This window comes from Salmo salar, chromosome 27, assembly GCF_965601325.2.
Source record: "Salmo salar chromosome 27, fSalSal1, whole genome shotgun sequence".
Taxonomy (NCBI): domain Eukaryota; kingdom Metazoa; phylum Chordata; class Actinopteri; order Salmoniformes; family Salmonidae; genus Salmo; species Salmo salar.
Window position 1 is genome coordinate 42,685,455 of NC_138317.1, and position 17,200 is coordinate 42,702,654.

A 17,200-nucleotide genomic window follows, 5' to 3' on the forward strand; every position below is an offset into this window, starting at 1 on the left:
ATCTATCTTTATTTGTCACGTGCGCCGAATACAACAAGTGTGGACCTTACCGTGAAATGCTTACTTACAAGCCCTTAACCAACAGTACAGTTTTAATCAAATATTTACCCAATAAACTAAAGTTAAAAATACTAAAAAGTAACACGATGACGTAACAATAATGAGGCTATATACAAGGGGTACCGGTACCAAGTCAGTGTGGGGGGGTACAGGTTAGAGGTCATTTGTACAAGTAGGTAGGAACGGATATGTGACTATGCATAGATAATAAACAGCGAGTAGCAGCAGTGTAAAAACAAATGGAGGGGGGGGGGGGGGGGGTCACTATAATAGTCCCGGTGGCCATTTGATTAATTGTTCAGCAGTCTTATGGCTTGGGGGTAGAAGCTGTTAAGGAGCCTTTTGGTCCTAGACTTGGCGCTCCGGTACGGCTTGCCATGCGGTAGCAGAGCAAACTGTCTATGACTTGGGTGACTGGTGTCTTTGACAATTTTATGGGCTTTCCTCTGACACTGCCTATTATTTAGGTCCTGGATTGCAGGAAGCTTGGCCCCAATGATGTACTGGGCCGTACTCTCTACACTCTGTTGCGCCTTGTGGTCAGATGCCGAGCAGATGGCCATACCAGGCTGTGATGCAACAGGTCAGTATGCTCCCGATGGTGCAGCTGTAGAACTTTTTTTGCCAAATCTTCAGTCTCCTGAGGGGGAAAAGGTTTTGTCGTGCCCTCTTAACGACTGTCTTGGTGTGTTTGGACCATGATAGATGGTTGGTGATGTGGACACCAAGGAACTTGAAACTCTCGACCCGCTCCACTAAAGCCCCTTTGATGTTAATGGGGGCCTGTTCGGCCTGCCTTTTCCTGTAGTCCATGATCAGCTCCTTTGTCTTGATCACATTGATGGAGAGGTTGCTGTCCTGGCACCACACTGCCAGTTTTCTGACCTCCTCCCTATAGGCTGTCTCATCATTGTCGGTGATCAGGCCTACCACTGTTGTGTCATCAGCAAACTTAATGATGTTGTTGGAGTCGTGTTTGGCCACGCAGTCGTGGGTGAACAGGAAGTACAGGAGGGGACTAAATACACACCCCTGAGGGGCCCCAGTGTTGAGGATCAGCGTGGCAGACCCTTACCACCTGGGGGCAGCCCATCAGGAAGTCCAGGATCCAGTTGCAGAGTGGGAAGTGTTAAGTCAAAGGGTCCTTAGCTTAGTGATGAGCTTCGTGGGCAATATGGTTTTGAACACTGAGCTGTTGTCAATGAACAGCATTCTCACATAGGTGTTCCTTTTGTCCAGGTGGGAATGGGCAGTTTGGAGTGTGATTGAGATTGCTTCATCTGTGGATCTGTTGGGGCGGTTTGCGAATTGGAGTGGATCTAGGGTATCTGGGAGGAATGCTGTTGATGTGAACCAGCCTTTCAACACACTTCATGGCAACTAACGTGAGTACTACGGGGAGGTAATCATTTAGGCAGGTTATCTTCACTTCGTTGGGCACAGGGGCAATGGTGGTCTGCTTGAAACATGTAGGTATTACAGACTCAGTCAGGGAGAGGTTGAAAACGTCAGTGAAGACACTTGCCAGTTGGTCCCGCATGCTTTGAGTACACGTCCTGGTAATCCATCTGGCGGCTTTGTGAATGTTGACCTGTTTAAAGGTTTTGCTCACATCGGCTACCGAGAGCGTTATCACACAGTCCTCCAGAACAGCTGGTGCTCTCGTGCATGCTTCAGTGTTGCTTGCCTCGAAGCGAGCATAAAAGGCATTTAGCTCGTCTGGTAGGTTTGCGTCACTTGGCAACTCACGTCTGGGTTTCCCTTTGTAGTCTGTAATAGTTTTCAAGCCCTGCCACATCCGATGAGCATCAGAGCCGGTGTAGTAAGATTCAATCTTAATCCTGTGTTTGATGCTTTGCTTGTTTGATGGTTCGTCTGAGGGCATAGCGGGATTTCTTATAAGCGTCCGGATTAGGTCTCCCGCTCCTTGAAAGTGGCAGTTCTAGCCTTTAGGTCAATGCGGATGTTGCCTGTAATCCATGGCTTCTGGTTGGGATATGTACGTACAGTCACAGTGGGGACGACGTTGTCGATGCACTTATTGATGAAGCCGATGACTGAGGTGGTGTACTCATCAATGCCATTGGATGAATCCCGGAACATATTCCAGTCTGTGCTAGCAAAACAGTCCTTTAGCGTAGTTTTTGCTAATAAACAGGAATCAGGAGGATATAATTATGGTCAGATTTGCCAAATGGAGGGCCGGGGAGAGCTTTGTACGCGTCTCTGTGTTTGGAGTAAAGGTGGTCTAGAGTTGTTTTTCCACTGGTTGCACATGTTGACATGCTGGTAAAAATTTGGAAAACTGATTTAAGTTTGCCTGCATTAAAGTCCCTGGCCACTAGGTAGCGCCACTTCTGGGTGAGCATTTTCTTGTTTGCTTATGGCCTTGTAGAGTTGGTTGAGTGCAGTCTTATTGCCAGCATCGGTCTGTGGTGGTAAATAGACGGCTATGAATAATATAGACTCTCTTGGTAGATAGTGTGGTCTACAGCTTATCATATGGTACTCTACCTCAGGCGAGCAATACCTCGAGACTTCTTTAATATTAGACATCGCACTCCAGCTGTTATTGACAAATAGACACACACCCCCACCCCTCGTCTTACCAGACGTAACTTCTCTGTTCTGCCAGTGTGTTGAAAATCCCTCCAGCTCTATATGATCCGTGTCATTGTTCAGCCACGACTCGGTGAAACATAAGATATTACAGTTTTTTATGTCCCATTGGTAGGATAGTCATTATCGTAGATCATCCCAAAAAAAATCCAATGACTGCACGTTAGCAAGTAGAATTGATGGAAGTGGGAGGTTACTCGCTCGCCTACGGATTCTCAAAAGGCAGCCGGATCTGCGTCCTCTTTTCCTTGGTCTTTTCTTCATGCAAATGAAATGGATCTCGGACTCATTAAAGGAAAAAGCATCTACCAGTTCGTGGTGAGTAATCCCATTTCTGATGTCCAGAAGTTATTTTTGGTCATAAGAGATGGTAGCAGAAACATTTTGTACAAAATAAGTTAAAAAACAATGCAGAAAAACGAACGAAAGCCATCCTCTTCGGCACCATCTTAAATGGCTATACTAAATGACCATCTTAAATGACCATACTAACTGGCTGTCACGTCCTGACCAGTAAAAGGGGTTGTTTGTTATTGTAGTGTGGTCAGGGCGTGGCAGGGGGTGTTTGTTTAGTGTGTTTCGGGGTTTTGGGTTATGTTCTATGTTTTCTATTTCTATGTGGGTTTTCTAGTTTTTCTATATCTATGTTAGTTTTGGGAACGATCTCCAATTAGAGGCAGCTGGTTGTTGTTGCTTCTAATTGGAGGCCATATTTAAGTGGGTTTATTTTCTCTTGTGTTTGTGGGTTGTTGTTTCCATGTATAGTCTGAGCACCTTACAGGACTGTTTCGTCGTTTGTTTTGGTGTAAGTGTTTTGTTTGGTTTTTCTTCAATAAATGGAAGATGAGCATTCACATACCCGCTGCGTTTTGGTCTACATATAATGACGCTTGTGACACTGGCTATACTAACTGGCTATACTAACTGGCTATACTAACTGGCTATACTAAATGACTATATTAATGACTATACTAAATGACCATACTAATGACTATACTAAATGACTATACTAATGACTATACTAAATGACTATACTAATGACTATACTAATGACTATACTAATGACTATATTAATGACTATACTAATGACTATACTAATGACTATACTAAATGACTATACTAAATGACTATACTAATGACTATACTAAATGACTATACTAAATGACTATACTAATGACTATACTAATGACTATATTAATGACTATACTAATGACTATACTAAATGACTATATTAATGACTATACTAAATGACCATACTAATGACTATACTAAATGACTATACTAATGACTATACTAAATGACTATACTAATGACTATACTAATGACTATATTAATGACTATATTAATGACTATACTAAATGACTATACTAATGACTATATTAATGACTATACTAAATGACTATACTAATGACTATATTAATGACTATACTAATGACTATACTAATGACTATATTAATGACTATATTAATGACTATACTAAATGACTATACTAATGACTATATTAATGACTATACTAATGACTATATTAATGACTATACTAAATGACCAAACTAAATGACTATACTAAATGACTATACTAAATGACTATACTAAATGACTATACTAAATGACTATACTAATGACTATATTAAATGTCCATACTAAATGACTATACTAAATGTCTATACTAAATGTCTGTACTAAATGACTATACTAAATGACTATACTAATGACTATACTAAATGACTATATTAATGACTATACTAATGACTATATTAATGACTATACTAATGACTATACTAATGACTATATTAAATGTCCATACTAAATGACCAAACTAAATGACTATACTAAATGTCTGTACTAAATGGCTGAGCTTCAGGCAGTTAGATTTGAGTATGTCATTTTAGGTCAAAAATTTGAAAAAAATGGGCAAATCCTTAATTAAAATAGGTGCTCTCGGAATAATCCTCAACCAGTACAGATTACACAGCTACTATCAACACTCTCACGTGCACACACGCACACACAAACACAGACATGCACGCATACATAGAAGCACTCTCTTCCCCTCCCTCACTCTCCCCTATCTCTCCTCTATATCTCTCTCACACTGTCTCCCTCTGCCCTCTCTCTCTCTTACTCTCTGACTCTCTCCTTTTTGTCTCCTTTCTCTCTCTCTTTCCCTGGAAATCCTTGTTTGTCCTCCTTACCTGTCAACAACAATAACCTCCAGAGAATGTCTTATTAACCATTCTTTAACCCCCCCCCCCCCCCCCCCCCCCCCAACCCCAGGTGTGTTATAGGTGTTTACAGTATTTACTGTAAAGCAGATTACAAGGTAGGAGATTTTGTTTTGAGAACACCTGACAGTCTCTCAGACATTCACCTCCAAAAGTATTGGCACCCTTGATAAAGATGCGCAAAAATGACTGCATAAAAAATATAATACAAATATTGAGCTATATTGTACGCCAAAAAAATGTCAAGTTAGATAATTTTTTAGCCTACAATATAGCTCAGTATTTATATTATATTTTTCTACAGTCATTTTTACTCATCTTTATCAAGGGTGCCAATAATTTTGTAGGTGACGGTACATAAGCCCCTGCTTAGCTAGCCTGTAAAATACAGGTGGGAGATACAGTAGATATAGGACCTACAGCCTAATCCCTGAGAGCAGAGCGTGTGATGACTGGCCTTAGTGTTAGAAAGATAGAGATAAAGAGATGGACAGAGAGAAAGAGAAATAGGGAAAAAGAGAGAATACAATATTGAGAAAGAAAATTAAAGAAATAGAAAGAAAGAGAGAAACAGGAAGCAGTTTCAGATTGTCAAATAGAAAGCAAAAGAGAAACAGGAAGCAGTTTCAGATTGTCAAATAGAAAGAGAACAAGGAATGTTTTGAAAAGATAGAGGGGGGAGTGAGAGACGTGTTTAATTTGTTTTATTTATTCAGGGGAGCCCAATTGAGACAAGGGTCTCATTCCCAATGGTGCCCTGAGAAAAAACATCTCACAACATGATAATTCAATATATCATTAAAACAGCAAACAATTAACTACAGGATACAGACAGACCAGATCTCAGTACCACTAATAAACCACACCACTAATAAACCACACCACTAATAAACCACAACACTAATAAACCACCACACTAATAAACCACAACACTAATAAACAACAACACTAATAAACCACAACACTAATAAACCACATCACTAATAAACCACAACACTAATAAACCACAACACTAATGAACCACATCACTAATAAACCACAACACTAATAAACCACATCACTAATAAACCACACCACTAATAAACAACAACACTAATAAACAACAACACTAATAAACCACCACACTAATAAACCACAACACTAATAAACCACAACACTAATAAACCACCACACTAATAAACCACCACACTAATAAACCACAACACTAATAAACCACAACACTAATAAACCACAACACTAATAAACCACAACACTAATAAACCACAACACTAATAAACCACCACACTAATAAACCACCACACTAATAAACCACCACACTAATAAACCACAACACTAATAAACAACAACACTAATAAACCACCACACTAATAAACCACCACACTAATAAACCACCACAACACTAGTAAACAACAACACTAATAAACCACCACACTAATAAACCACCACAACACTAATAAACCACCACAACACTAATAAACAACAACACTAATAAACCACCACACTAATAAACCACCACACTAATAAACCACAACACTAATAAACCACCACACTAATAAACCACCACACTAATAAACCACATCACTAATAAACAACAACACTAATAAACAACAACACTAATAAACCACCACATTAATAAACCACCACACTAATAAACCACCACACTAATAAACCACATCACTAATAAACCACAACACTAATAAACCACAACACTAATAAACCACACCACTAATAAACCACAACACTAATAAACCACAACACTAATAAACCACCACACTAATAAACCACATCACTAATAAACCACAACACTAATAAACCACCACACTAATAAACCACCACACTAATAAACCACAACACTAATAAACCACAACACTAATAAACCATCACACTAATAAACCACAACACTAATAAACCACCACACTAATAAACCACCACACTAATAAACCACAACACTAATAAACCACAACACTAATAAACCACAACACTAATAAACCACCACACTAATAAACCACAACACTAATAAACCACCACACTAATAAACCACCACACTAATAAACCACCACAACACTAATAAACCACAACACTAATAAACAACAACACTAATAAACCACCACACTAATAAACCACCACACTAATAAACCACCACAACACTAATAAACAACAACACTAATAAACCACCACACTAATAAACCACCACACTAATAAACCACAACACTAATAAACCACCACACTAATAAACCACCACACTAATAAACCACATCACTAATAAACAACAACACTAATAAACAACAACACTAATAAACCACCACATTAATAAACCACCACACTAATAAACCACCACAACACTAATAAACCGCCACACTAATAAACCACAACACTAATAAACCACAACACTAATAAACAACAACACTAATAAACAACAACACTAATAAACCACCACACTAATAAACCACAACACTAATAAACCACAACACTAATAAACCACAACACTAATAAACCACCACACTAATAAACCACCACAACACTAATAAACCACAACACTAATAAACAACAACACTAATAAACCACCACACTAATAAACCACCACACTAATAAACCACCACAACACTAATAAACAACAACACTAATAAACCACCACACTAATAAACCACCACACTAATAAACCACAACACTAATAAACCACAACACTAATAAACAACAACACTAATAAACCACAACACTAATAAACCACACCACTAATAAACCACAAAACTAATAAACCACCACACTAATAAACCACAACACTAATAAACCACCACACCAATAAACCACATCACTAATAAACAACAACACTAATAAACAACAACACTAATAAACCACCACACTAATAAACCACCACACTAATAAACCACCACAACACTAATAAACAACAACACTAATAAACAACAACACTAATAAACCACATCACTAATAAACCACAACACTAATAAACAACAACACTAATAAACCACCACAACACTAATAAACCACAACACTAATAAACCACCACAACACTAATAAACAACAACACTAATAAACAACAACACTAATAAACAACATCACTAATAAACCACAACACTAATAAACAACAACACTAATAAACCACCACAACACTAATAAACAACAACACTAATAAACAACAACACTAATAAACCACATCACTAATAAACCACAACACTAATAAACAACAACACTAATAAACCACCACAACACTAATAAACAACAACACTAATAAACAACAACACTAATAAACCACCACACTAATAAACAACAACATTAATAAACCACCACACTAATAAACCACCACAACACTAATAAACAACAACACTAATAAACAACAACACTAATAAACAACAACACTAATCCAACACAACAACACCACAACACTAATAAACAACAACACTAATAAACAACAACACTAATAAACCACATCACTAATAAACCACAACACTAATAAACAACAACACTAATAAACCACATCACTAATAAACCACCACACTAATAAACCACAACACTAATAAACAACAACACTAATAAACCACCACAACACTAATAAACAACAACACTAATAAACAACAACACTAATAAACAACAACACTAATAAACCACCACAACACTAATAAACAACAACACTAATAAACAACAACACTAATAAACCACCACACTAATAAACAACAACACTAATAAACCACCACACTAATAAACCACCACAACACTAATAAACAACAACACTAATAAACAACAACACTAATAAACAACAACACTAATAAACCACCACAACACTTGCAACCCTCAGTGAATTCTTCCCTCATCAGCGTTCTAGACTGCCCTCTTTGCACCAGGGATTCAAGATGTGATATTTTAAGATTTTTGAAAATGTTTCCAAACATGGGGTGCGTGTAGCCCTTTTCTGCAGTCAATGAGCCAAACGTGCCCTCTTTGACTTCATGGGTGGAATGTTATTGATCTTTTTCGTAATTTCATCATTAATTAAGATCAATTAAAAAAAATGAAATCCGGTGTTTCTATGTCAAACAGTTTTGTTATATTTCAGTCTTCTGTGATATAACCCATAACGATGTGTGTGAGGTGTATACTTTTGTTTCAGAGTAGATTTGTTAAAGACTACAAAGAATCTCTCTGTTTGACCCTGATTTATCCCTCTGCAGTAAAAGGTTAATAAACTAAAGGTTGATTTACCTAGGTTGGTAGAGACCAGAGGGAGCTCAAGAGTTGACCAACCCTGATATGCGGATTTGGTTCAGAGAAGTGAGATATGTCGGAATCTTGAGCAGAAGAGTTTTGTAAACAAAAAAGGGAGAAATGAAGTGATATACGGTAATTAAGAGAGGTCCAACCAACCTTCTGATAAAGGATGCAGTGATATTAAACCTGTCACAGTGTGACAAAGCACAGCGTGCTATGGTACACCACATCCAAGGCCTTTAGAGCGGTGTCTGCTGCATTCTGATAAATGGTGTCACCAGAATCAAGAGCTGGCAGGAAGGTTGCCTGTGCAACCTGCTTCTTGCTATTTAGGGAGAGGCGTGATCTATTTTTATAAAAGAAGTCTACTTCAAATCTCAGCTACTGAACTAGCTCATCCGCATATTTTTTTTAAATGTCACATTTTTGTCAATCATTACATTTAAGTCGTTTAGCAGACACTCTTATCCAGAGCAACTTACAGTTGTGAATGCATACATTTCATACATTGTTTTCTCCGTACTGGTCCCCCATGGGAATCAAACCCACAACCCTGGCGTTGCAAACACCATGCTCTACCAACTGAGCTACACGGGACTATATCAATCCAAACGCCAGATATTTACAGGCGGGAACCTGCTCGATTGAAAGAACCATCCAATGCATAAATGTGTAAACCATCTGAAATATTTCTATGAGAATTAGAAAACAACTAATTAACTCCCAATTTGAAATCAACAAGGGCTTTCTGCAACGCAATAAAATCAGATTGCAGCTCTAACATAGCCTGCTCAGCTCTAACATAACCTGGTCAGCTCTAACATAGCCTGGCCAGCTCTAACATAACCTGGCCAGCCCTAACATAACCTGGCCAGCTCTAACATAACCTGGTCAGCTCTAACATAGCCTGGCCAGCTCTAACATAACCTGGCCAGCCCTAACATAGCCTGGCCAGCTCTAACATAACCTGGCCAGCCCTAACATAGCCTGGCCAGCTCTAACATAACCTGGCCAGCTCTAACATAACCTGGCCAGCTCTAACATAACCTGGCCAGCTCTAACATAGCCTGGCCAGCTCTAACATAGCCTGGCCAGCTCTAACATAACCTGGTCAGCTCTAACATAGCCTGGTCAGCTCTAACATAACCGGGTCAGCTCTAACATAGCCTGGCCAGCTCTAACATAGCCTGGTCAGCTCTAACATAGCCTGGCCAGCTCTAACATAGCCTGGTCAGCTCTAACATAGCCTGGCCAGCTCTAACATAGCCTGGTCAGCTCTAACATAACCTGGTCAGCTCTAACATAACCTGGCCAGCTCTAACATAACCTGGCCAGCTCTAACATAACCTGGTCAGCTCTAACATAACCTGGTCAGCAGTAGGAGAAATAGCGTACATAAGAGTGTCATCTACATACAGATGAATATTACAGGTTTTTGCAGACAGACCAATATTATTTATATAAATTAGTAAATAGTGAGGACAGGTCTCAAAATTGACCCCTGCGGGACATCTTTAGTAATCCATCAGAAAGCACACATTAGGTACTATCTAACAGATACCTAACCACTTCCAAGACTCCTGACTGAGGCCCATTTCAGACAACCTTTGAATGAGTAGGGGATGGTCGAAAGTATCAATGGCCTGTAAAATAGGTCTGTAAATATGGAAGCACAGTGATTCCTATGATCTAAGTAATTTAGACACATTATTTAAGAACATTGTAGCAGCTGAAACAGTGCTTTGTCCTGGTCTAAAACCAGTCTGGTTCGCATTAAGAATAGAATCTGAGAGTTAAAAAAGGTTCTTAGCGGAGAATTTGCCAGACAAGACAAGATAGTTTAGATGTTGGGTGGTTGTTATCTTGGTCAGAAGGGGGGTGGGGGGGTATTATTAAATACAAAATGTGGGTCAAAGGTTATACAATGAGTGGGGCAGAAAGCTGCAGTAAAAAAGGGTTGAAGCGAATCAGCTCCTGTGGATTTGTTTAACATACATTATTTACAAGGCACTTACTACATCATTGACATAAAATGGTTCACATTTAAAAAAATTGTCAATCCCTAGAAGTGCATCATTCTGTTTTATTTGTTAAAATGTTAAAATGTACTTTTTTAAAAACTTTTTTTAATGTAACCTTTATTTAACTAGGCAAGTCAGTTAAGAACAAATTCTTATTTACAATGACGGCCTACCCCTGCCAAACCCGGACGACGCTGGGCCTATTGTGCGCCGCCCTATGGGACTCCCAATCACGGCCGGTTGTGATACAGCCTGGAATCGAACCAGGCTGTCTGTATAGACACCTCTAGCGCTGAGATACAGTTCCTTATACCGCTGCGCCCCTCGGGAGCCCAGAGGTGAATAAAGGACTCCATCTAGTTGAACTTTAGGTCATTTCAGAAACCATTCTTTCAAATAAATGGCTAGCTGAGGCAAAATGGTTACTAAAAACACAACAAATGCTGGGGCAACGAGGGGGTGGAGTTTTGTTTCAAAGATTTGACCAATTTCCAGAATTCAGACAAAACAGGTATCGTAACGGAAATGGAGAATTCTATGAAGCCGAGTATTTTCGAATACGATTTTTTTTGTAATTATCCAGCGCAGCAACTAGTGCCTCCATTGGCTCAGTGGTCTGAAGTCGCAAGAAGTCCGGAACGTGAAGCGGTCCCCACCTGCCTGGCATCAGAGTCTCCAGGATCAGAGCGGACTCCTGGGACCAGACAGTCCACCTCCAGCAAAGCTGTTTATCAGGCGGAGCGGATCCTCCAAGGCAGGAAAGGACCACCCAGGTTTGCGTTTCCCTTGGGTCCTTTAGCCTAACTACCTTGGCCCAGTTTCTGTGGTGAAGTGGAATTTTAACAAGACACCTGCTCCAAGAAGCGGGACAGATCGACTACGCCCAACTCTCCAACAACCTGGGCGAGAGAGATGTTCAGCGTCAAGATATGATAAGCCTGGGCTGCAGCTAAATTGGTGAACTTTCCTGCTCTCCTTCAGCTCATTGGATAGCCATCGGAATGTCCTTCTGCAGCCGCCCAACATTGTCCATCATCCGGTCACACCAAAGGCACTTTTCACAGACATACCCCTGTTTCGCATGCTCTCGGTCTTCCACGCTGTCCCTCTGGTTAGTGAACATTTCACCGAGGTGGTACTGGACAGTCAATGGTTGGCCATTGATATCCATTGGATAGCCGTCAGTAGCCATAATGCTAAAAATTAAAGAAGGCTGTACAGGACGTCGGTTGGTACACTCAAGTAAGTCAAATATAAAATAGCCTATAAATTAGGATAAAATAGCTCTCAGATGAGTTTAACTACTCGCTCCAATATTAGAGAGAGAGAGAGAGAGAGAGAGAGAGAGAGAGAGAGAGAGAGAGAGAGAGAGAGAATCCTGTAATGTTGGAGAGATGTCAATAATTTCTATATACCTGCATGAATAGTGATGTTTAGAGTTATTCTTGACCACCAAACTTGAACACTTGAAACTGTCACATGGCCATGTGAAAGACAGACAGACAATGGCACCATATGGATAAAATTAAGAGTACTGGGACAGAGGCAGAGAACAATAAGAGAGGGAAAACAGACTGACTGACTGATTGACAGACAGAACTCACCAGTAGGGGTTTTGTGGTGAGACCCAGGTGGTCTTGGTCAAACTCCTCTTTCTCTACCCAGCCTCCTTTGCCATCTCCATTTGACGAGGCAGTTACAGGGGCAGCCGTGGGGTCCTTTGGGTTAGACTGCCCCTTCATCACCTGAACAGGGTCCAGATTCATCCTGAAAACACACAATCACGCCGTCGTCCCAGTGGTACAATCTACCTGTATAGTATTGTCTATGCCACCTCTGTGATCATCCCAAAATGGTATAATCCCTATGGTATTGTCCAGGCCAAAGGTCCTGTCCTGTCCTGTACTCTCCAGCCGTGGGCTCTAACGTTGTCCGCTACAGTGGTGTGTCTGACACAAGAGCAGCTGTACAAGTATCCCTGCAGTGTCCGCTCTTCAGTGTCTCCTCTCTTCAGAAGTAATGCTGCATTGCATTGCACAACTCATTGTCGAGTACAGTCTATAACACACACACACACACAACAAACCACTTCCTCACACACACACAGTCACAGGTTGTCTCTCACATGCATGTTCTTTCGGATTATCTCTCTCATACACACAACCGCTCTCTGTTTCTCACACATTCACACACACAGGCACTCTCACACACTGTCACAACCAGGCTGACTCACACACACACACACACACACACACACACACATAGGTTGTCCAGTGTGGATCCAATCCAGTGTAGCGTTGAGTAGTGTTTTTTATTGGTGTTTTTCTATGCTGCTCAGCCTGCTCTCCCTCCACTGTTGCTATGTTGCTGTTCCTCTCTCTCTGTTTGTCTCTCTCTCTCTCTGCCTCACTTGCTTTTTCTCACACCTCCCAATCTGTCCCATTCAATCACTCTCTCTGCTCTCCCTCCCTCTCTCGCTCTCTCTCTCTCTCGCTCTCTCTCTCTCTCTCTCTCTCTCTTTCTCTCTCTCTCTCTCTCCCTCTCTGTCTCTCTCTCTCTGTCTCTCTCTCTCCCTCTCTGTCTCTCTCTCTCTCTGTCTCTCTCTCTCTCTGTCTCTCTCTCTCTCTCTCTCTCTCTCTCTCTGCATCTATCAGGGCACTCCCCATATGAAAACACACTCACCGCCCTTTGGGCCAATAGAAGGCTTAATTCCTTATTCAGAAGCCCCTCCCTGTGTTCCCCCACAGGCTGTTCAGTCCTCCCAAAGGATCATGGGAGATTCTGACGCACATGTGAAACCCTGTCTGTCCCGAATGTCTGTCTCTACTGTCTGTCTCTCTGCGTCACTGCAGTGGTTTATCTCTGGCATGGTGCCACACTACCACCTAAATGCCCTCTGTCTCTCTTACTTTAAATTCCTTTACACTACACACATTATTCCTTATTTAGGGCACTATCCATAAGGGCACTAGTCAATAAAGCCAGTGTGATATTGCAGCTGACATAGAGCTTCCTTGCCTCGATATTGAACCTGCGGATTTAAACAAACAGCCACGCTCACAAGCGGTTTGAGATGGTATTTATAAACACTTGGAAGTTAGTAAGACTGGTTACACGGCTATAACTCTCCAATTCTATCACATTGTGTTCACATAGAAATGTGCTATATCTTGAAAGAGTTCAATGTTTAATTAATGAGTCATCTTGTATCTCAAACCTGACGTTGAACTAAAATGATTACTGTGTATCAAACACAACTTCTTAGTTCCTTGTATTACTCTGAAACATCTAAAGCAAACATACGATTGTATGGTTGAGTCCATGAAACTTGATAACTGGGTCCGTATTTACAAGATGTCTCAGAGTAGCAGTGTCGATCTAGAATCAGAGGTTCCCCCTGTCCATACAACTCATTTATTAGGATTTAAAAGGCTAAACTTATCCGATATCACCAATCCTACTCTAATACTCATTGTAAATATGGTCCCTGGTGATTGTTGTGAGAATAGGTTAATAATAGGGAAACAAAACAAATATAGAAATTTGGCGAAGGTTGGAAAAGTGTGTCACATAAAATCTTTGGTGTAAATTACTTAAGTAAAAATACTTTAAAGTACTACTTAAGTCGTTTTTTGGGGGGGTATCTGTACTTTATGTTACTATTTAAATGTTTGGCAACTTTAACGTTTACTTCACTACATTCCAAAAGAAAATTATGTTATTTTTACTCCATACATTTTCCCTGACACCCAAATGTAAACCTTAAATTTGGACAATAAATTGGTCAAATTCACACACTTATCAAGAGAAATTCCTGGTCATCCCTACTGCCTCTCATCTGCTGGACTCACAACACAAATGTGTTGTTTGTAAATTATGTCTGAGTGTTGGAGTGTGCCCCTGGCTACCCGTCAACAAAAAACTACTGGAAATGGTGCCGTCTGGTTTGCTTAATATAAGGAATTTGAAATTATTTATACTTTTACTTTTACTGTTGATACCTAAGTACATTTTAGAAATTCCTTTTACTTTTGTATATTTAAAACCCAAATACTTTTAGACTTTTACTCATGTAGTATTGACGAATAAACATTTTAAACACATTTTATATATAGGCTATCCAATGCCAGGATAAAAAAGACAAGATGCAATCCTGTTGAACCAGCCTTGGATAAGGGTAGCAGCTGGACGTTTATTGTCACGAGTCTTGTCCTGGAGGCAGAACCGAGCGATTTCCCCTTAGATAGACCAGCTGCAATAATCTAAACAGGCCGTATTGTAAAAATGAATGAAAACTAAAGATTTAATGACTTTGTGGCTGTGCCAGCTAGAGACCATTCTGTAGAGCTGCCTCCAGAACAATGTTCATGACAAAAAGCTAGCCTGTGTAAGGGTAAGCTATGGAGGGCTTGATATGATTTAAAAAAAATGTTTTATTCTTTTAACGACAGCAATATTTTTAAGTAGAATGGGATCAGAAGCATGATATCATGTATTGCTTCTCTCGTTTCATGGTGCTGTGGGCACAGGTAGGCCTACATGTCTTTACGCATTACATTCAGGCATCTATACAAAATACTACAACAAATCAAATCAAAGCTTATTGTGCTTAGCTCCATTCCATTTATTTTTGTCCATAAAACATCCCTTGCCGATGACAAGCATACCCATAACATGATGCAGCCACCACCATGCTTGAAAATATGAATATGTTCCATGAGCGCTCTCCAGACCCTGGATGTGAACTGGGGACCCCGATCAGAGACTATGTCCTCAGACACCCCGTAGTTCCGGAAGACGTGTGTAAACAAGGCCTCCGCAGTCTGTAGGGCCGTAGGGAGACCGGGCAGAGGGAGGAGACGGCAGAACTTAGAGAAATTATCCACAACGACCAGGATCATGGTGTTACCCTGTGACGGAGGAAGATCGGTATGGAAATCCACCGACAGGTGCGACCAAGGCTCTTGTGGAACGGGTAAGGGGTGTAGCTTACCTCTGGGCAGATGCCTAGGAGCCTTACACTGGGTGCACACCGAGCAGGAGGAAACATAAACCCTCCCTCACGTCCTTAGCCAAAGTGGGCCACCAGTACTTCCCACTCAGACAGTGCACCGTCCGACCAATGCCTGGATGACCAGAGGAGGCGGGTGAAGTGGAGGACCGAATGTACCCCTGTCGCAGGGATTCGGAGAAATATGTTTCCATAGCCGCCATCTCCGCCTGTGACAGGGGATACACGTGACTCCTGGGAAGTGCAGCGTCTACCAGGAGATTTATCGCACAATCCCCCCGTCGATGGGGTGGTAATTGAGTCGCCCTCTTTTTGGAGAAGACGAGAGCCAAATCGGCAGATTCAGAGGGGATGCGCGCGGTGGAGACCTGGTCTGGACTTTCCACCATAGTAGCACCAACGGAAACCCCTAAACACCTCCCCGAGCACTCTCGCGACCACCCTGTGAGAGCCCTCTGTAGCCATGAAAAAGTGGGGTCATGACAGGCTAACCAGGGTAGCACCACGAGAAATGCAGGAGAGTCAATGAGAGAGAGACGGATTCTCTCCTTGTGACGCTCCTGTGTCACCATTCCCAGGGGAACGGTGGCCTCCATAATCAACCCTGACCCTAATGGTCGACTGTCTAAGGAGTGAACTGGGAAAGGCATAGCCACTGGAACAATGGGGATGCCTAAACTATGGGCAAATGATCTGTCTATAAAATTCCCAGCTGCGCCTGAATCAACGAGTGCCTTATGCTGGGAATGCGGGGAAAACTCAGGAAAAGTAACATACAAAAACATATGTGCAACAGAGGGCTCTGGGTGAGAATGGTGCCAGCTCACCTGGGGTGACGCGAGAGTTCCCTGACTGCTGCCTCGACCCCCAGAGGAACCAACCCGGCACCAAATGGCAGTGTGACCTCTGTGGCCACATATGGTGCATGAGACGGAACCTCCTCCGGTCTCCCTGAGCGCAGCACCTCCCAGCTCCATGGGCATCGGAGCGGTGGTGCTGGGGGATGGAACCGACAGACCCCGCTCTGGACATCCGCGGGTAGTCAG

General features: G+C 41.3%; 1 protein-coding gene across 1 annotated transcript in view; it reads right to left on the reverse strand.

Annotated features, from left to right (window-relative positions):
* Nucleotides 1–13,744, reverse strand: part of LOC106589086 (cytosolic 5'-nucleotidase 1A) — a 65,008-nt gene extending 51,264 nt beyond the window's left edge. The window contains exon 1 of the mRNA XM_082970251.1: nucleotides 12,748–13,744. Within this exon, the coding sequence (XP_082826377.1) occupies nucleotides 12,748–12,909 (162 nt within the window). The 5' untranslated portion in view covers nucleotides 12,910–13,744. The remainder of the gene's footprint in view (nucleotides 1–12,747) is intronic.
* Nucleotides 13,745–17,200: the final 3,456 nt, after the last annotated feature.